We start from the raw sequence: 22,068 nt of genomic DNA on the forward strand, positions 1-22,068 counted from the left end.
TAAATCAGATTTATAAAATATCTTTATTTTATTTTATATAATGCTATTTTTCCATTATTTAGATTTTCCACGACGTTGCTTATAAGGCCAAGGACAGAACTGATTTGTTAGCCGGTATAGATGAGTTTCTGGATCAAGTGACAGTTCTGCCTCCAGGAGAATGGGACCCTTCTATACGCATAGAACCTCCTAAAAGTGTCCCATCACAGGTATGGGGAAAACCAACAAGTGTGCCTGATGTGATTGATTTGTTGTAATTGATCTATTCCTTTTTTCTCCGGAATAGGAGAAAAGAAAGATGCCTGGAGTGCCGAACGGAACAGCTGTCCCTGTTGAGGAAGAGCCGCATGGAGAACACCATGGACCAGAACTGCAGAGAACCGGAAGGTGTGTGGCCAAGTTTTAACAACATTGTGCAAGACCAAATATCGTCACTAGGATATGAAAACCTGAACTCATCTTCTTTGAGAGGAGCCAAAAACAGTCCTCATGAGGAAAATAGCCTAGTGAACATATTGAATGTATTCAATTTGACAGGTTAGAGGTTTAGGGGATAGAAATGTTTAATTTAGCTCTCGCTGTGTCTCTTCACTCTCTCTATAGGTTGTTTGGAGGACTGATTCTGGATGTGAAAAGAAAAGCCCCATTTTATTTGAGTGATTTTAAAGACGGTCTGAATTTGCAGTGTGTAGCTTCTTTTCTGTTTCTGTACTGTGCCTGTATGTCACCTGTTATCACGTTTGGAGGCCTTTTGGGAGAGGCTACAGAAGGACGCATTGTAAGTATGCAAACACACACAGATTTGTTTCTGTGTGGTCTATTAGGCAAAGTCACATAAATATATGTTTGTAATGCAAAACACAGCAGTCATTTGTATTTATGTGTGTGTCAGAGTGCCATTGAGTCTCTTTTAGGAGCGTCTATGACCGGAGTAGCATACTCTCTTTTCGCTGGACAGCCGCTTACTATACTGGGCAGCACTGGACCTGTCCTCGTGTTTGAAAAGATTCTCTTCAAGTTCTGCAAGTCAGTACAGAACAGACCAAGGATTAATATTAATATACTTAATCATTAACTAATCAATCGCTTTCTCACCCAGATTAAATGGTCATTGGTTATTAAAATATATTAAAAAACTCTCTTAAAAAATAAGTTATTTTCATGGAATGTAGAATATATATTTTAAATATATCTTCTGTACCAATTTAGTATTAATTTACTGATTAAGCCTGCAAAATCTGCAAAATATTTCATATATACCGTATTTTCCAGACTATAAGTCACACTTTTTTTCATAGTTTGGCTGGGCCTGCGACTTATAGTCAGGTGCGACTTATTTATCAAAATTAATTTGACATGAACCAAGAGAAATGAACCAACAGAAAACATTACCGTCTCCAGCCGCGAGAGGGCGCTCTATGCTGCCAGAGATGCTGCTCAGTGCTCCTGTAGCCTACAATGAGCAGCATAGAGCGCCCTCTCGTGGCTGGAGACGGTAATGTTTTCTCTTGGTTCTTGGTTCTCTTGGTATTTTTGGACTGATGCGACTTATACTCAGCTGCGACTTACAGTCCGAAAAATACGGTAATCAGATCTTACAGTAACTCACTACTGTATATTGTTTCTCTCCCTTTAGAGATTACGATCTCTCGTACCTATCCCTGCGCACTTGTATCGGTTTGTGGACAGCTTTCCTGTGTCTGATTCTCGTGGCAACGGATGCCAGCTCCTTGGTGTGCTACATTACACGTTTCACAGAGGAAGCGTTTGCTGCACTGATATGTCTTATCTTCATTTACGAAGCACTAGAGAAACTTTTCCATCTTGGAGAACTGTACCCAATCAACAGACATGCCGATCTAGACAAACTAACACTGGCCTAGTAAGTATAAACTAATATTCACAGATGCACACTATGCACCTGCTGGTCAAGTTGGAAGTCAGTAAACAATAATCTTCATCGGTTGTTGCTCCTAGACATAAATGAGATAAAATAAAGAGCAAAGGACTTTTCTGAATAATTGTTTTCCGAAACCAATTTTAACACATTGTATTGTGTGCCTTCAGCTGTAGGTGTGCACAGCCGGATAACCCTAGTAATAAAACACTAGAACTGTGGAATCAAAGGAACATCACAGCCTCTGCAGTGCCATGGAGCAACTTCACTGTATCGGTACTTCAGCCTCCCACATCCTCCCACAATCTTAGCCGGAAACATTCTTCCACCTTAGATGCTCATTTAAATCCATTTTTTCTTTAGCTGGCTGATACAACAGTGGTCATAAATTTATTCTGACACCTACTGGTGTGGATGTATCATCCCACAAAAGTCAAAGTTTTTTGGTTACTGATGCCATTGTAAAAATACCCTGTTCATTTATTACCTATTATAATTTTTTTCCGAAAGTAATGAGATTTCAAAATTCTGGTCAGTGTAATAAAAAAGCGCCACTGATATGACCTAGAGTCTTAATCTCACTTGAGTGTAGATGATTTTGAATATACAGTACCCTTTATCTGTCAGATATATTATAGCATTCATTTTGTTAAATCTTACTGGGAAAAATGCTCCTCTAAATGTGATTTACAGTCAAAGTCCTGTTTTTCAATTTGGTCCCATTACTGCAGTGTTATTTCACAGTGTAGTCTCACACAGATCACATTAAGTGCTAATCCTATTTTCACAGCATGTTGGTTGCCAGTGCAACATGAGCCAAACTTTGTGTGTGTGTGTTGTGGATAGGAGTGTTTAGATCTCCAGGGGCAGTTTATTGGATCTGCGTGTGGACACCATGGTCCCTACACTCCTGATGTGCTCTTCTGGTCGTCCATCTTGTTTTTCGGTACCTTTTTCCTGTCCACCTTCCTGAAACAGTTCAAGACTAGCAAATACTTCCCAACACGGGTGAGGATTAAATACAAATTAAAATACTCATTCACAAACACTGTTTGCATTCACAGTGTCATTTTCTATACAGTAAATGCAAAGTGTGTACTTGTGTGTTTCTGTGATGTAGGTACGGTCAGTGATCAGTGATTTTGCTGTCTTCCTCACCATTGTTCTCATGGTCCTGATTGATTATTTAATTGGAGTTCCATCCCAAAAATTACAAGTGCCCAGCAAATTCAAGGTAGGGATCATAAACGAATGTGCATACAAACGCACACACTTGTGTTTGTATTTTTTAAACTCTGTATAAAATATATTTGATAAATTGCTTTCTAAGGCTTTTAAATCTTTAATGTGATCAATACTTTGCCAAAAAAAAGAAAAAACGTGGTATGACACGTAGTAAAGTATATTTCTTCTGCCCCCTTGTGGATAATCCATGCTTTCTCTTCAAGAAGTAGAAGGATCATTCCAACATTGACCTTTGTGCTATGATCAACATGCGTTTTAGCCTCTATGCTAAGTATTTGCAAGAATCATTTTATATTATTATTAATATTTCAGAATTTATATTTATTGGATATAAGCAATGTGTGCATAATATTGCATGCATCATTTTATATTTGAGGTATGTTTATTTAAATCATAATTGAAATGCATTTTATTATATATTATTCTAAGCCAAAGTCATTCAATTATATCAATGTGTGCATAATATTGCATGCATCATTTTATATGTGAGGTATGTTTATTTAAATCATAATTGAAATGCATTTTATTATATATTATTCTAAGCCAAAGTCATTCAATTATATAATTGTTTAAAGGTCTGTTTTATATGCAAATTACTCAGAGTTAACTCATATATTTATGAATGTTTCATGAATGAGGCCCATTGTGTTCAGACAGAAAATAATCAGTAATATGATTTTATAGGGGTTTGGTCGTTTTTTTGACTTTCTCCTGGTTGTGTTTTCCAGCCCACGCGTGATGACCGTGGTTGGCTTATTAACCCTATTGGCCGAAACCCATGGTGGACTGTGCTGGCTGCTCCAATGCCAGCTCTTCTCTGCACCATCCTCATTTTCATGGACCAACAGATCACCGCCGTCATAATAAACCGCAAGGAACACAAACTGCTAGTATGTTTATTTTTCTAAATGGACCTTTACAGGGATGTGCGTGTGTGCGCGCGCTGATCATATGTAAGTTTGTGCCCCATTTCCTCTACACAGAAAGGCTGCGGGTACCATTTGGATCTTCTGATGGTTGGAGTGATGCTGGCTGTATGTTCCATCATGGGGTTACCCTGGTTTGTTGCAGCAACCGTCCTGTCCATTTCCCATGTCAACAGCCTGAAGCTAGAGTCTGAAAGCGCCGCCCCCGGAGAGCAGCCTCGGTTTCTGGGTATTAGAGAACAGAGGCTGACTGGTTTAGTCATTTTTCTACTCATGGGCTGCTCTGTGTTCATGACTGGAGCATTACAGGTAATTCCAAAAATTCTGTGGTTGTCATATAATATGTATATGGGCCTTCTTAAAGGGGCAGTTGACTCAAAAATTTTAATTCTGTTATCATTTACTGCCCCTCATTTCATTACAGACCTGTATAACTTACTTTCTTCTGCAAAACACAAAAGAAGATATTTCTAAGTAACCAAATGATTTCAAGTCCCCTTTCATAGCATTTTTGCATATACTAAGAACGTCAATGGAACCCGAAAACGTTTGCTTACTAACGTTACTAACATTTTTTTAAAATATCTTATTTTGTGTTCTTCCCTTTAAATTAGGCACACTTGAAATATATATAAAAGTCACTGCATTAGATAACAAAATGTTTTAATGCCTGATTTTTGTTTCACAGTTCATTCCCATGCCAGTTCTCTATGGTGTTTTTCTTTATATGGGCGTCTCATCTCTGAAAGGCATTCAGGTAAACATATTCATCTGATACTAACAATGCATGTGCACACCAACATGTTAATCATTCATCAACTTCTCTGTCCTGTCTTTCTCAGTTTTTTGATCGTCTGAAGTTGTTTGGCATGCCAGCGAAGCACCAACCTGACTTTATTTATCTACGTCATGTTCCTCTGAGGAAGGTTCACCTGTTCACTCTGACCCAGCTTACCTGCCTTGTGTTGCTCTGGGTCATCAAAACTTCCCCTGCTGCAATCGTCTTCCCTATGATGGTACGACCTGAAACGAATAACACATTTATGTTAGTGATGTTAAAATGAAAAATAGCAAATATACCTCTACTAGACTAGTATTTTTACAGTATCAGTCTGACTGACTAATAAATTGTATTCTTTCAAAGTCTCACATCATTTTAAATTCATATTTTAAATAAAATAAATAAATGTGTAAATGTTCCATTGATAATCATAGCGAATCCTATTGGTACAGTTTCCATAAATTGTGAGATTTACATTTATACATTTGGCATAAAACTTCCAAAAAGATTAAGGTGTACAATACATTACTTTTGTCAGTTCATGCTATCCCTGGGAATAAAACCCATGGTCTTGGTTGTAGCTAGTGCTGTTCTCTACTGTACAGTGGTGAAGGTTGGTTTATGAACCATTGTAATCATACTGTAATAGTCTATTAGTAGCAAATGTGTTTTATCTCCTGTAGGTGCTGGCATTAGTGTTCATCCGTAAGCTTCTGGACTTCTGTTTTTTCAAACGGGAGCTAAGTTACCTTGATGATCTGATGCCTGAGAATAAGAAGAAGAAGCTGGATGATGATTCCAAAAAAGCAGAGGAGGTTTGTGATCCATATGCAAAGTTTAATAAAGCAAAAGGTCATACAGCAAATAGTAGTATAAACATGACAGTATGTATGATGTGCTTAATTTGTACATTTTGCTTTATGGGCAGAAAACTTTTTGGGAACATTTGCCAAAATTATTCGGTAATGTATCCCACCATGCAATGTGTCCTAACCTAGCATTATATTTCATGCATAACAGATGAACCAGAAGTAGTTTTAGCCATATTTTTCTCCTTCTTGTGGAATAAAATCTTCATTTTTGAGATAAACTTATTTTGATTTATGAATTTGCACAAAATGCTTAAAATATTTTTTTTTATAAATCTTTTATATTTCATTTGATGATGTTCTTATTTTATTATTGTTCATTTTATGTATTTTATTTCCTTTACTGGATGGCCACAAACAAAATGAGATCATGTGACTATTTAAAACAAAATTCACTTACAAATACTATTTTTAATTACCAGTAAACATTGTAGTAAGATTTTAGTTTCCACCCTGAAAAACCTTAACCCGATCTTGCCATCAAATCATGCTATTTATGAATTTAAACTGAAATTAACAAATAAACCTAAACTTGCATTGTTTTTTGTCACATGTAATACATAAACACAATGAAGGAGGGTGTTTGTATGTGTTTATATGAGTAGCAGGAATCACAGGAGATGCTGGTTGATGACTCTGAGAAGTTAGAAGACAAAGACACAGTGAAGATCCCCATGGAGAGCAAACTTCTACACTCACCTCGAACCCCAGATCCCAGGTACCACTCTGCTGCAGACCTCCACATCAGAAGCTCTATGATGTGATGCAAAACCTGGAGCCCTGTCCAGTAGTGTTCAAAATAAGCTTCGATCCCACAATGTCCACTGTGTATCTGACTGTGTGTACTTACTAACACTCACCTTTCCATTTCTCCCCTTCCCTTCCCTTCCCTTCACTCCTCCTCTCCTCGACTGTGTCCACCTGCTGTCCAGGACTGATCCCTCTGATATTAACATATCTGATGAAATGTCTAAAACTACTGTATGGAAATCCCTCAATTCCAATCACAAGGACACACAACGCTCAAACACACATAAAAAGGCAAGAACCCTCGCTTTTTCCATCCTTTAATGGTCGGTTATTGTTCCACTTCCCTGAATTCCCCTTTTTACCCAAGTGTCTACTACTTTTCTTGATTGTAGATGGGTTCTATTTCTTCATCAGGACAGATTTGAAGAAATTTAGTATTACATTACCAATGGATCATCTGCAGTGAATGGGTGCCATCAGAATGAGAGTTCAAACAGCTGATAAAAACATCACAAATAATACAAACCACTCCATAATAATGCTTCCTCCAGTAAAAAAAAAAAAAAGTCCATTCCCAGTTGTCATCTCATATAAATATTCACTGACATTTATGTTCTGGACTATTTTCACTTGTAAGTAGTGCCTGTCTGAGCTGATTTCTCTTCTGATTCACCATTTTTCACTGGATACACCAATGTTATGAATAAAGGATATTTAGCCTGGAGCAGCAGTTTACTGTTAAAAACATCTTTATGATGAATTTGTTCAGATTTATGCTTCACAAGATGTCAATTAAAGAGCTGGCGTTTACTTGTGTGGATTGAGTGAAGTGTAGATTATTGTGATGTTTTTATCAGCTGTTTGGACTCTCATTCTGATGGCACCCATTCAATGCAAAGAAAGTGGTAAGCAAGTGAAGCGATGCTAAATTCCTCCATGTGTGTTCTAATGAAGAAACAAACTCATCTACATATTGGATGGCCTGAGGGTAAGTTTTCTGGTGAATAATTCCTTTAAGTTTTAATTTTTATATTACAAATTGGGTTTTAACTGCTAAAAGGTTTTGAGTTTAACATATATATTATCTCTGTATATGTTTCTCTTGGCAGGAGGTTCCGTGAAGTAATCGCACAGAAAGAAGAAATTACATTCTTGGCGTCAGTTGTTTGAAATTCAGCCGACTTAACAAAAAGCAGCCATGTGCTAAAAACATACAAATATTAGTTCACTCTTTTCCACTGTTTCTCACACACATGCGTTCACACACATGTGTATAGCTGTATGTTGGTGTGTCAGTTTGTGTGTGAATATGTTCCCTCCTACCAAATCCAGGTTATTTTTAATGTTTAGTTGAGTTTTAGCAGACATAGGCGTCTCTGTGCTGTGCAGTAGTGTACATGTATTTTTATTTATTATTATTTTTATTTTTTTGGTAATTGTCTGGTTTAAATGTTCTTATTTTAACTATATACTTGCTGTAGATATTACTGAGTGGTTTGTCAATTGTCAAAGATCCATGATAATCATGCGTGTTTAAGCCAAATGGCCAATCAGAATAATAACCTCAGTTATTACTATTTTTGTGCCAGTATAAATAGCCATCAGTTACATTAGACCAACTTGGCCATGAACCAAATCGTTCCTTATCCAGTAGATGGAATTTTTATTGCGTGTTGTATTGAAACTTGTTTAATATTGAGCAATAAAAGGCTTCTATATGGTTAGGTCACTAGGGACACTGATAGACAAGTATGAAATCTGTCGTGATTGTTTTTACCATCATTTTAATGTCACCCCTCCCCTACCTGTAAGAACAGAGTGGTTGAAATGTTCATTTAGATGCACAATCCAAATTTAAGGCACAAGGGTTGAGGGCAAACTGGACTGTTCAGGTTTTCATACGAAGACCATTTCCAGTAATAAGCCATCTTCTCCAGACTACCTCCCCACACTCGTAAAACTCCCACAGAAGTTTCAGCACTAAACTTTCTTAGTTTCAGAAATAACACTTTATTTACAGTTGCACTTTGTGTAGATATATATTAATATGATTTTATATTTTGAAGGGAATTAATATATAGAGTATACCAGTGTAATACAATTATTTTAAGTAAAGAATTTTCTTTTTTATATAAATGTATTTTAATAAAATGAGCAGATATAGTAAGACAATGGCTGTTAATATGAATGGGTTAACGCTACTTTTCTTACAGGACCAGTTGTCTGTAAGTTGTAATTTCACCTTATTAAACTGCCTTTAGATGAGAATGTCACATTTAATATGGAATGTTGGAATGCTTTGGAATGTTGAGGAATGAGGAATTTTCCCAGCATGACATTAAGCAACTAAATTATCTATACTGTCCCCTCCATGGCTTTCTTGTTTATTGGGATGTTGTCATTTACTTGATTGTACATGTTATCTTAATGCTGGGATGTACTCAAAGAGAATGTCTGTTTCACTCTAATAAATTCTAGATTTTCTGAATGAGATTAACCTGCTGAGAGTTGTGCCTTCTTACGTGTTTCTCAACAAATGGTCGGTAGGTTACAGTTCTTTACTGAATGATGCATAATGTCTTTGATATTTGCAGCTGAAAGCAGGTCAAGATGTATGTAATTTTAGATAATAAATGAATGTGTTATACATAATTGATCATTAAATTCTGCAATAGTTATACTCCTTGAGTCGATTAATGTATGTGAATGTACTGTATGTTCAACAACAGTGTATATTTCACTTTAGCACGTACTCATTTTGAACTTTACAATTTAAAATCCATTATAAAATAGATGTTCTGCACAATGTACAAAACAGCCTAGCAACAAGACAAACACTTGGGGGTAGCCTATAATTATTACAATATATAGCTTTTAAAATATTCATTTTATATTGTGTCTGTATGTTTCAATGACTCTGTGTTGGCTAAATGATTAATTGTGCAAGAGTTCTTCAACTGTACTGATAAAAATCAAGAGCTGACCAGATGTGATGTGTAAGAACTGCCTGAAAAGATATGTGACCATCACAGTATCAACATGCCGTATATAAATATCTGGACATTTTTAAACACCTTGACTTCTCTGCACTGCCTCAGAAAAGGTAAGACTAATTAAGGTAAAGTTACGGTTAATTAAATGTACATTTATCCATGAATTTGAGTCTAAATGTATGTACAAATACAAATGCTGGTACAGTTCACTGAACCCTGACATATGAAATATACCTTGAAGTCTGACATATGAAATATACCTTGAGACAAAATATTTAGAAAATAATGTGATATTAATATATTAGTGTTAATTAACTGAGAACATGGGGTTCATACTCAATGAGAAAAAAAAACAACAACTCAGTTTTATCCAGACGCTCATATTGAGCAAACATTTACAATTTGGTACTGATATTATATGCCCAAAATGCATGATGAAATTCTGTCAGCTTGTTAAATCAAAAATATCTTTTTGCAGGATAGCAGGCTGTACTTTCATAAAATGCTTTTAAATATCAGCTAGCATGCTATATCTTCCAAAAATCTATCTTAGTAAGATGATTCAAATGCTTACTTTTGTGATCAAAGCTTTTTATTGTATCAAATAACGCAATGTAATGCAATACAATGATGGCTGAAAGATGTACAAAATAACATTCTTATGATGGATCATCATATTTAATATTCACACTTTAACAGGAGTTTTCTAGAGAAGACAAAAGTCCATGCATGGATAGCAAATAAACCTAAGTTGCAGTGTTCATCTTTTACAATTACTTACAATTACTAACAAAAAAATAAATAAATGTTCAGTTTACTTTTTATTTCACAGCAAACTGATATGTATGTTCTTTCTGTATTTTAGGTAGGAAAAAAAGATACTTGAATGGAAGAAAATGTATAAAGGGTTGTTATATGGATACATATATACAAATTCACATAAGCTCATATTTACATATATTCATGTAGACATATAGTTATCAACAAAGGCACATCCAAATATAAATACATATACACATTCACACATGTAAACAAAACCGTTAAACCCCATTAATTTGTTCTGACTTGTAAACAATCTTTCCATATTGTATATTTCTGTCACAGTCTGTTCCCACTGTTTTTGCTGAAGCCATAGGTGATGGCTTTTTTCACTGCTATTATTAGAATCCTCAGTAAATATTTAATACTTTTAATCACTAAATCCTATACATCCAAGATATAGAACATAACCTGTATCCTCTATCTCAGTCTCTAGATGTGTTTGTTTATTTCCTCTCTTTCCCCCCTTCATTAGAAAGAAGTGAAAGTACAACATTTTCTAAGCCGAGTCTCAGTGCAGTGATCTCTGTGTTGTTTCCAATAATAGCAGCAGGAACCGCAGTCATTTACTGCATACACAGAGGTCAGCACACACACATTATATCAGTCCAAAAAATACATTGCCATTAGCATGTTTTAATTCAGCAAATTACTGTTTCTAAAGCTCACAGAAAAGCAAGCACAGAGACTGGAGATAATATGGAAAATATTTGTGTAAGTTCCGATACACATTTAACAAATTAATGTTTTTGGCCGGTTTTTAAGGATCTTTTATAAACTGTCTCTTCAAAAGATGATCCCAATTCAACATATTGTATTCTGCAGAAAAAATATGATGCTGAGAACATGTATGAAACTATTGGGAACAGACCAAAGGAACAGTAGAATGTCAGGTGTGTTGTGAAATTTACATTACAAGACCCTGTTTGCCACTCAACATTAAATGACAAATTCACTGTTAAAAAGCATCTGCTAAATGAATACAAGTGAATGTAAATCATAGGCATTGTAATTCTTATGATTATATGTTTATGCATTTATACAATAACAGAACAGAAAGTCAAAGGAAAATGTATGTGTTTTTTAAAACCCTCTCTTGGCCTTATTTTAGGTATTTCGATACTATCATCTCAAACAAAGAAACATTATTTTCATCACATTTTTCAAGTTCTAGAGTTCACTGAAATATTCATTTTATTTATCTGTTTTAATACTTAATACAAACCAAACAATATGATTAGCCATAATCTTATTTACCTCAGATTTGGTCTCTGCAGGCGTGACAAAACGAAAGAAAGATTTCATGAATGTGTAGAGCATTGCTTCCTCTTTTCACAGTGACTAACAGCATCATAACTTGCTTAAAAGTCACAAAAATGGCAGAGTCAAATAGACATGTAAAGAGGCAAATCTTGACAACATACTGTATATTTCACATATCAATCACAACTTTACAGCAATCTTGTTATTTGATCTATAATAACGAATTTCAACTCGGTTCTAAATATTTGGTGTAAAAACAACTCTGCACTCAGAAATTCAATTTCACCATCATTCCGAAAAATACAAGCAAGAAATTAAACATTCAATTCTGAAGTAGAAAAACTGAAATAGTATTTGTAAACAAACAAATAATCTGTCATATTTCAACTTAAAAAAACTTATTTACAGTGTAGTCATAAAAGGACAGTGGATGCAAAGACTAGGACAAGTCAAATGAAATAACTTTTAAATGCACATATAGCTTAATATTTTGCTTGTTTCTCTGTTTTGACATGATTAGTGTTTTGTAATCTTAATCGTTTTTAAATCATTTCTTAATTGTAATCACATGATACATTTTTAATCAAGAATAATTGAAAATTATTATTTTATTTAGCGTTACTTTTTTCTACTTGTATAAGCTGCTTAATATTTACTTTTTCTTAAATATATGATATAGGGCCGCACGATTATGACAAAAACATCATTTTTTATTATTCCCTTGAAATTGTAATTGCGATTATTAATTACAGTTATCACAATTTACATTGAAATATGTTTATACCATTTTTTGATGCAACAGCATGCCACAATTTTATATGAAAATAAACCAGCTGAAAACATTTAATATAAAAGATAACAATATCAATGGCATTATAATGTTATACTAAACCTATAATTAAAATAATAGTAAAACCCCTTAAGATAACGTAGATAGAAAATAAAAAACATATCTTAAGCACGCAGAATAGCATAAAGGGCTTTGAATGATTAATTGCTATATTTATATTCGCTATTAGAAATTTAATTGTGTTAATTGTGCAGCCCCAATTTATGATTTCACTTCAGAAGTATGCAGTGTAATAACAGTCATTGGTTTTAAATTAAAATTAACAAACAATATAAAGAGAAGGCTTTTCTAGCAAAGTTTGTCTCCATGCTGGAGAGTCCAGTTAAAATCTTCATACACCATCACACTTCCATACTTTATTTACCACTATTATAACTGCATATTAGTACCTTTTGAAAGAGTTCCATGCCAGTGACAGCTTTTTTTCCTGAACAAATACAGTACAAAACAAACTGGTCACAAACACTGCTGAAATACAAATCAGCTCATATCAGCTTAAGGGTGCATGGTCAAACTTCTTTTTGGGATATAGTAGCTATATTTTGATATTTGTTGCTGGTCCAAGATTGGCAACCATGTTAGCCAGGTCTCCATCTGCCATCTCATAAACCAGTTGGTCAACCACCTAAACAACCTCGGCTCATGCAATGACCAGCTAGAAACCGGCTACCATCTGCTACCTTCAGTTGGCCTTTAGCTGAATTTTCCAACAGGTTAGCCTGGTTAGTTGCATTAATTTGACCTGAATGTATTTACTGCTCTTGTATTTTATTTAGAGCAATCATACAAAAGGCTGTGATTCAAAATTTGAATTAATGTGTGTGTGTGTGTGTGAGTTTAAAATAAACCTCAGAGTTAATAAGGAAGCTTTTGCACTTGCAGAGAGTTGGGTGTGCTGCCACCTGCTGGAGATAAAACTCCAGTGCATACAATAACTCCAGGAACCCTAAACACATATGAAGAAAATGTATGATGCATAATAAACAGAATATCAAACCAAGTGGATCACTAAAATTATGCAGATATATCTTGTTTAAATTGCATTTGCATATACAAATAATACATACCAAGTTGTTTGAGTGCTTTGGTCTGTGGGCTTGACTGTGATGGAAGTGCTTTAGATGGAAAAGGTGGAAACTGTGGGAATAATCATCTCATTTAAATGTCTCATACATACAAAGCATACATTTATATTAACAAATTTAACATTGACTACAAACAGCAGATGGTTGAACAGCATGTTTCTACATGATCATGTGATAATCACAACCAGAAATAGTTACCTAACATCTTCCTCGCATTCAACTGGTTTCCTACTTTGGTTTAATCTTTCAGAAGAAAAACAAAAACAAAAACAGAAATATGAGAAAACTAAAAGTACAATAGTCTCTCAATCTTCCATATGAAAACTATTTTTATGTCCCCTCTCTTCTTTAGCACAATTTTCTTCTCTATATCGCTTTTTCCTTGCTCTCTGGTTGATACAAAGTGCTCACACATACATTCCTGCAGAGATGGGATATCCTTCAGATCAAGGGTCACTCTGGTCCTGTGATTTGGATGTATGCAAAATTGTTTCCAATTGTTATTAAATGTCTAGTTTTAAATGACATATGTTATACACATGCACATATTGCATGTGAACTAAGTAACTTCATTACAGGCTACTGGGTAACTTAGCAGAGTTACACTGCAGTCAGTTGCTACTCATAAACTTTGCCCAGTGTTCATAACATGAATAAACACATTTAAGTTGCCTGCATTTAAAATAATTTAACCAAAAACACAAACCACTTCATTAGAATAGGAAAACTAATGAAGAGAACATTTCAAGTGTCAGCTTCGGTTAAATCATCGATCATGTTCGACTGACATAATTATATAGACAATAGTGACTTCTGTTGTTTACAACCTATTAAAAACTGATAGCAAAATAAATTAATTAACTATGGTTAAGAAAGCTGTTGACTTTGGAACAATAGATAGTGATGGAATAAAAGATGCACAAAAATCTAACAAAAAATCAGGTCATTCTTTATTCTGACTTTGCAATTCAGTCCTCCTCCTTCAGTGTCTCACGTTTGTGGCGCTGCTCAGTGGTCTGCAGATAGAAAAAGAGAATTGTAAAAACGGTAATTTACTCTTAAGCCAGTTGCAGACAAGCTCTAGTGAGCTCACTAATTGTGTATGCAAAATGATCAAACAAATAAAAAAAATATAAGTATGTATCAAATAATTGAAATAACATTTATAGAAGCCAAATGTGGTGTCAGTGTATTTTAGATATTGGGTGTTGTTTCTTGTTTGTACAGCGGGTGTCACTCTAATGTTACCTGAGGTCAAAGTTATAAAGGAAGTATCAATATTGGGTATTGAATGCAAAAACAATAATTGACAACATCACTCTGAATTTCTTCAAAGAGTTTTTCAGAAACTGTGATGCACAAAATATTGGTACAATTTAGATGGTTATTAATTGATATGGACATTTATTGGATACTGGATAAGCTTTTGGAAAATTATTTGCTTTTACAATGCCTTGATAATGCAGTCTATTTAGGTAACTCATGTTGCTTTGGAAAAGAGTTTGTGACTCTTCATTTAATTCAGTTGTTCTGACCTGGTCTTTCAGCATGTCTACAGTTTCTCTCTGTTTTCTCCGTTGGTCCTCAACCTGGGCAAAAGCAAAATACCCAACACCTAGCTCTAGGTGCAATAAAGCACCTAGGCTTCTGTGCAATAAAGCACCTAGGCTTCTGTGCGGCTCCTGCATCTTGGCCAAGTCGGTCGTGCTTAAATTGTTCCTGTTAATTCTGCTTTCAAATCAACCAGCTGCAATGCAAATTAAGTAGATGTTAGTCAAGAGATTTAAAAAGATCGGGCCATCATTTCTCAGTTTCAAAACAGGCACAAAATGCAAGTTTGCTGTCAGCTGTCATATAAGCTAACTATAACACACAAACACAACTAAAATTCTCCTTCTAAACCTCTTATTTAAAAGAGCACTTTCAGATGATACTCACCGATGACGCTGTAACATTGTATGGTTTCTTCTTTTTATCCATATTAACTATAACGTTAGCTGTTTAGGTACTCCAGAGTAACAGGAGTACAGTGTACATTTTAGGACATCCTCAGACATGGGCATTCTGCAAGCAAAACAGTGTATCTCTGAAAAGGAGTATTGTAGTCTGACTACAATCACACTACAACAGTATTTTGTATTCTAACGTGGTACTTTTTTGCTAGTGAAAATTATGAAAACTGCAATTTTACCTTCAAGTTGCTTCAAACTTATTCCAAAATATGTTATTAGTGTATAAAAATATGATATTACGTTGGTATTGTGTCATAAAATAAACCATGGTAATACTGTGGTATATTTTTTGTTAGTGTAAAATATGAAAACCAAAGGTTTAGGCTTCAAACTAACGAGCTCTTAACATATAACTATGATATTCTGTACAAAATGGCACTTTATGTTACATTGTTATTATGGAAAATGAATCAAATGCAAAACAGAACCATACAAGTGTCAAATAAGTTTTGTACATGGATATTGTTGAACATGCTGCCGACCACGTACAAATGTTAGTCCTCTTAAAAGTGTGTCCACACCAAATAGGCCCTATGTGTTCCCGTAACAGAGGAATTAGCAGGTCAGTCAAATAAACCTGGCATGGCAATAGCTCAGTGGTCTAGTAACACTACTAGATATTGACTGGCCATATGACTTTGTTATCATCTGTTATCTTCGTATTCACATAACCGTAAGGAAAATCACTTTTTCACACACATACCGTTACAATTGTCTTCACAGTTACTAATGCTAATTGTTAACCAAAGGCTATTATAAAAGTAAGAAGCAGATCTCAGAGTGGAGACCTACAGAAGCAGTTTGATCATTACAGAAGGTGGGGTTAACTTATTTTTTCTTTTTTTATTTCTTTGAACTCTGCATATAGCAGATTAAATACTTTTAAAGTGCAGCCATTAAGAGCTCTGTCATAAAAACAGAACTAAACCAGGTAACCTCCCAGGATGCCGCTGCGTTGTTGTGCCACCCACATGTTTCTGTTTTTATGTGCTCTTTCCTTGTGTGTCGAGTCTGTGAGAGGCGGCACCAGCTTCCTCAGTCCTGCTCAGAAACCACAGCAGGTGAGCGTCTGTCTGGTGGATGTGTTAGAGATATGATTTGGAAATGCATGTATTTTAAGATATTAATGTAAAAAAAAAATAAAGCATGTCAAGATTCCATAAATTAATGCTAGAAGATTGGCATCAAATATGTTAAAATTTTAAGGGTCGAAGGCCATCATGGGTGGGCAGAAGAGATGCTGCAGAGCCAGAGATCTCAGCGATTAAAGAGGATGATCAGTTTAAGGTAAAAACTCAGTGCAAGTGCACATTTAACTAGGATTTCACAGAATTACTACTTCAGTCATACTTTGTTCTCACTATTTATTTAGGTGAGTGCTCCATTTGATCTGTCCGTGTCTCTGAGTGAAGCGGAGTACGAGAAATACGGCCCTGTGCTGCAGAAGGTTCTGGTGGATCTTCTTAGCGATTTCCCACTTGGTGAGTTAAACTCTTATTTTAAGAACAGATCAATACAAGTAACTATGAAAATCAAATGGCAAATGCAATAAAGCATCTATGGTTTTTATAACACACAAAATTCAGTATTAAAAATGGTTCCATTTCCAAGTGTCTCAAATTCTTAAAGAACATTATAACCTAGGCAGATAATTTCTCGAGATACTGTTTGCTGTTGTCTTTGAATAATTTTAGAGTTCTACAAAATTACTAATATACTAAATGTGTTTTTTTTTTCCAGAATTCTGACAAGCGCTTCCAGTTCTACAAGATTCATCTCCTTAAACCAATAAAGATGTTTGTAAATTAAAAATGACAAAATTTTCCAACACCAAGATTTAACAAAATAAAAGGATGACAAAATTAATTATTTTCTGCCTCTGGTTTCTCTTTTCCTTGCTCAATCACATTCGTTTCACATTTAATGATGTCTCAAATGGAAAAAAAAGCCTTCTCAAAACAATTGCATAAACCCACTCATGTTGCATATAAAAGATAATTTATTAAATTTTCCCCATTTAGACAAAAGTTACATTTACATAAAACAAACAACTTGGTAAAAGCTATTTGTTGAGGTTTTTCACAATCGTTTTTACACCGTCTTTTTTGCTTAACTTTTCATGTCATGGTGTAAGGAAAAATGACTTATTCTAATATAATGGAAGACACAAGCTGGCATCTTATGTCACTTATGTCTCACAAGCATACATAACGTGTAAGAATGTATGCAGACACACGACGAAAGTATCCTCAGAGCAAAGAACCATTTTAAAACAAGACTGAAGAGATATTAAAATTAATCATTGCTAACATTTTTAACAGATGTGAAAGTACCTACAACAATTACAAAACTTACTTATCAATGCTCATACACTTATTAGCACATACTACAGTACATGGAAATATACATTTTAACTTTTTTGCACACATTGTTTCACACAATGAAAGGGTCAAAGAAATCACATTCAAGACAACAAATGCCAAAAATGCAAGACTAAGCTAATAGCAGCTGGACTAAGATCGCAAGGACTTCAGCTGCATTCAGTAAGAAGGAGTTTCCAATCACAGACCGTATATATGTCTAGTGTTCTGCCGGACTGTTTGCAGTACTGTGGTTAGGCTCTCTCCCTTCAGCAGACTAATCTCATGCAGTGTGTGTATGCCCATACCAGGGTGAGCAAACCTGCATGTGGACTTAGGCACCTATATAGAGAGGAAGAGCGGTGTGTGTGTGTATATGTATATTAAAGAATGACAAATTAAATAAGGCATGCACAAATATGTAAGCGGAATCAAAAAATGTGTGCTAAGACACAGATACCTGTCTGGGTAGGAAATATGGTGCATCTGTCTCCAGTAAGATTCTGTCGAGTGGGATTTTCTTCACGGCGTCTCGAGCCTCCACAGCCTGATGGTACGTCACAAGTCCAGTGAAACCCACACACAGGTTAGTGAATTCACTTAGGAACGGCTCAATCACTGAGTAGCTGTTGGTAAAACAGTGTCTAACACACAATGACACACGTTAGTAGTGTTAGTAGTAAGTTAATACATTATATAAAATCCGTAGGTTTTTTTATACACACATTCATTCATATATTATTTTGGATGGTAGTTTATTAAGTAGAATTTAATAAAAGTTTTAAACTTTTATTCATCAAAAGTGACAGGCACTTTTAGTTTTACAAATACTAATCATTGCCATCACAAGAATAAATTCAATTTTAAGGTACATTAAAATAGAAAACAGTTCATGGCCCGAGAGTTTGTTTTATGTGAACTGACCTGTGTATTTTGTAATCTTGGGGGACACACTTCTTCATAATTTTCAGGACATCGTCATCAGCATCACGACAATGTATGACAAGAGGCTTCCCGAGAGAGACGGCCAACTGCAACTGACGTTCAAACACCTTGACACACAAAGACAGAAAAGTTGCAAAAAATAATACATTCTAGCATAATATAAAAATATTTGTAAAGTAATCATTCTGTCTGCCATACCTCTTTCTGCTTTCTTGAGTCTGTGGAATTCTTATAGGAGTAATCCAAACCAATCTCTCCAAATGCAATGGTCTTAGGGTGACGCATAGCACCCATGATGCTTTGCTCATGAGCATGGTTATACTCCTTGGCAAAATGCGGGTGGCAACCAAAGGCTCCCCACACTTTCTCCTCTCCCAGTAGACCTTCCCAGATGGCATCTCTTTCAGTGATTCGTGGGTTGCAGAAATCTGCAATGCAGCCCATATACTCCATTGGGAAACTACTTGCATACTTGCTCTGAAACTTTTTGAAACTACCCCGGAAACCCAACTTCCCATAGAGCATGTCAAGATGACAGTGCGTGTCAATAAATCCTGCTGAATCTGCTTCTGAGTAGTTCAAATCTGACAGCCAAAGAGGCTCCGAGCCAACAGACATCCCACGAGTGGCACTATCAGCAGCATGGAGCATATGTGAGGATGTGTAAATATTTGATTCTGAAGTCCTGCGTGTAGTAAGAGGCGAGTAATCAAAGGTTCTGAGCCTGGGGATAGACCGCCGAACTGTCCTACAGTGCGAGTAGTTCTTGGGTGGCTCGAGGTCAAAGGCAGTGTTCTGAGGCGGAAGCTCTGACAAGAGCTCCATATCCCTGGCTGGGATTGTTGGAGAAGTGTCACAACAACCTTGTGACTTCAGTTCCCACAGGGCTTGTGGGAATATTGAAGACTTTAAAGCTGGTGATGAAGTCTTGCATTTCAAAGGTGGAGGAGTGTTACTGAAGTCCACAAGCTTACAATCCCTTTTAAGCTCATTTGTTTGTCGCCCCTTTGGTTTGAAAGACTCAAAGTCCTGTGAGAAAACTTCAACCTGCTCAGAGTCTTCATCATCGGACCAATCCGGCGATTCTGGACGCCTCAGAATCACACTCTGTGCACAGAGACAAGTCAGTATCAATTATCTTCAAAAGAAATTAATATAGTTCAGAATAGCCATGGTCTACATTGACTTCATTAATTACATTTCGAACAGATTTTGGATGGTATGATTTTTTTTTTCATGATTTGAAAGTCTCTTAAGCTAATCAAGGCTGCATTTATTTGATTATAGTAAAAACAACATTAAATACATATTGTAAAGTTTTTAAAATACAGAAATACAGGTTTTAAAACATTTTAAAATGCAATTTATTTATGTGATGGCAAAGCTGAATTTCAAACAGCCATTACTCCAATCTTCAGTGTCCCATGGTCCTTCAGAAATCATTATAATATTCTGAAACATTTCTTATCATCAATGTTGACAGTAGAAACATTTATTTTTCTGCAAATTGTATGTCCATTTTGACACATTCTTGCAGAACAAATTTAAATTAAATAAAAAATAAAATCAAATAAAATCAAAAAAGTTCCATTACCCTGGTGTCCAGCTTTATTTCTGCCCCATCATCTTGTGTGTCTATGAACTCCAGAGAGGGAGGCCTATCCTCTGTATTCGTGATCAGTTGGTCATTCTTCTCATTGAATGAGCAGCAGTCCAGCTCAGAGGTACTTTCCACCTCAATTGCCTTTATAAGCTTGTCTGGGGTTTTCTTTGCATATAGACTTTTAGGCCCACCAATTGATGACTTTTTGTTTGCATACCCCATTGCATCATTCAGTGCTTTGAAGAGAAATACTTTCTGCCCTTCTTGTGGATTTCTGCATTTCTTTCCAGCAGAAGGAGGTGGAGGTCCAACAGAGGATTGTCCTGAAAAAGTGTCCTATACGTCACACACAAAACACAAATCCAGTCAAACATATGCAAATTTTGAAATATTTATATTTCTACATTTAAAATACACAAATATATAATTCTTATTGCTACTTACCTCACCCTGACTCTTTTTTCTCGACACTGCTCTGTGGCGTCTAGTCAGTTTTAACCGTGTTTTGGGTGAACTGCGTGGAGTGCTGAGACACATGTTCTCCATGTGGCCCAGTCCAGCTGACCCAGTAGATGTGTTGAGTCCAGGAGAGCTAACCTCACTCATACCACCATCCTGAGCATCTCCATCCTCGCATGTTGACTGTGCTACACCCACACGGTTCTTCCGGAGCTTTCTTGGGGATTCCACATTCAGCCATGTACTCTTCACCTTTTCCCTTTTACGGTTCATCGTACTAGGACCTTGAGAAAGAAAGGAAATTTATCCTTAAAAATGAAAACACAAACAGGTGCAGCCATTTCTAAACTGAGTAGGATTCACTTGCAGATTCTTTGAGAAAACAGAAAACAAGACCAAACTCAGATGGACTTCAACAACAAGATAAGCTTACAAAGAACTCTGAGACTCACTTAAGTTAAATATGGAGTAATATTAATTCAATATTTACGTGTTTAAAAACTCAACGGTCGGGCATTTACTGTAGGTTAGCTATAATTTAGAAGGACATTGACGTCTCCTTTATTTTATTAAATAATAAAGAAAAGGCCTTAACCTGCATACGACGTAAAACACGTTAGCATGTTGATTTCAAGATCTTTTGGTTAATTACAGATGCTAATAATTAGCAAAACCTTATGTCTGACCTAAACCTGTGACTCCACGCTTCAGAGAACACAACGACGATGACAAGAACGGTCTGAAAGTGCGTAATAGTGTTGATTAAACCTGTTTTAAGTTCAAGCAACGACAAGTATTACAAACCTTAAGACCTGCAAGGATGAAGAACGTTCAACACTCAACTGGACCCAGACAACGTTGAACGGTTATGGAAGGCCAACAGGGTCAAAAACACGTGAATTTTAACGGTGGTGAATGCTTAGTTAATAGTTTGAGAAGTACTGAGTATGGCGTGTGTATATATTTTGCACGTATTTGAGAGACTGAACGTTAATAATGTAAATATGGTAATGAATAATGTGTTTAAATCTTAAAGTTATTAAAAAAAATTATTGGTCTTAGTACACAGTTCACCATTTTGGTTTAAATCTAATGGTGTTAAAAATAATTCACCCTTACCTGAATGTAGCAGTTTATATTGTGTTCACTTGTTTACCACACAACTATAACAAAAAATAATAATAAAATAGGGGTTCAGTTTTTAGTTATTC

The 22,068-nt window shown here is 35.5% G+C and overlaps 3 protein-coding genes across 5 annotated transcripts in view; 2 read left to right on the top strand and 1 right to left on the bottom strand.

Moving 5' to 3' along the window:
* LOC128015764 (electroneutral sodium bicarbonate exchanger 1-like) overlaps positions 1–8,965 on the top strand; it is a 20,609-nt gene extending 11,644 nt beyond the window's left edge. Inside the window, exons 10-25 of the mRNA XM_052599869.1 lie at positions 63–209; positions 287–387; positions 604–778; positions 893–1,026; positions 1,637–1,882; positions 2,068–2,173; positions 2,744–2,905; positions 3,018–3,131; positions 3,871–4,032; positions 4,126–4,377; positions 4,757–4,825; positions 4,911–5,084; positions 5,533–5,664; positions 6,324–6,436; positions 6,651–6,759; positions 7,578–8,965. Coding sequence (XP_052455829.1) covers positions 63–209; positions 287–387; positions 604–778; positions 893–1,026; positions 1,637–1,882; positions 2,068–2,173; positions 2,744–2,905; positions 3,018–3,131; positions 3,871–4,032; positions 4,126–4,377; positions 4,757–4,825; positions 4,911–5,084; positions 5,533–5,664; positions 6,324–6,436; positions 6,651–6,759; positions 7,578–7,589 — 2,208 coding nt within the window. The 3' untranslated portion in view covers positions 7,590–8,965. The remainder of the gene's footprint in view (positions 1–62; positions 210–286; positions 388–603; positions 779–892; positions 1,027–1,636; positions 1,883–2,067; positions 2,174–2,743; positions 2,906–3,017; positions 3,132–3,870; positions 4,033–4,125; positions 4,378–4,756; positions 4,826–4,910; positions 5,085–5,532; positions 5,665–6,323; positions 6,437–6,650; positions 6,760–7,577) is intronic.
* A 7,324-nt stretch (positions 8,966–16,289) lies between these two features.
* Positions 16,290–17,359, top strand: LOC128015784 (ghrelin). Its single transcript, XM_052599911.1, has 4 exons — positions 16,290–16,551; positions 16,697–16,777; positions 16,863–16,971; positions 17,231–17,359. The coding sequence occupies exons 1-4, from the start codon at positions 16,435–16,437 to the stop codon at positions 17,236–17,238; spliced, it is 315 nt and encodes a 104-aa protein (XP_052455871.1). The 5' UTR covers positions 16,290–16,434; the 3' UTR covers positions 17,239–17,359.
* A 112-nt stretch (positions 17,360–17,471) lies between these two features.
* Positions 17,472–22,005, bottom strand: LOC128015770 (putative deoxyribonuclease TATDN2). Of its 3 annotated transcripts, none has more exons than XM_052599880.1 (7): positions 21,662–22,005; positions 20,843–21,141; positions 20,390–20,734; positions 18,994–19,902; positions 18,775–18,902; positions 18,311–18,494; positions 17,472–18,192 (listed from the first exon to the last, which is right to left on the bottom strand). In XM_052599880.1, exons 2-7 carry the CDS (start codon positions 21,128–21,130, stop codon positions 18,052–18,054), a joined length of 1,995 nt encoding a protein of 664 aa, XP_052455840.1. In that variant the 5' UTR covers positions 21,131–21,141; positions 21,662–22,005; the 3' UTR covers positions 17,472–18,051. The 3 variants fall into 3 exon arrangements, with proteins under 3 accessions (XP_052455840.1, XP_052455842.1, XP_052455839.1); XM_052599882.1 differs by lacking the exon at positions 21,662–22,005 and adding an exon at positions 21,544–21,655; XM_052599879.1 differs by lacking the exon at positions 21,662–22,005 and adding an exon at positions 21,453–21,495.
* Positions 22,006–22,068: the final 63 nt, after the last annotated feature.

This window comes from Carassius gibelio, chromosome A6, assembly GCF_023724105.1.
Source record: "Carassius gibelio isolate Cgi1373 ecotype wild population from Czech Republic chromosome A6, carGib1.2-hapl.c, whole genome shotgun sequence".
Taxonomy (NCBI): Eukaryota; Metazoa; Chordata; class Actinopteri; order Cypriniformes; family Cyprinidae; genus Carassius; species Carassius gibelio.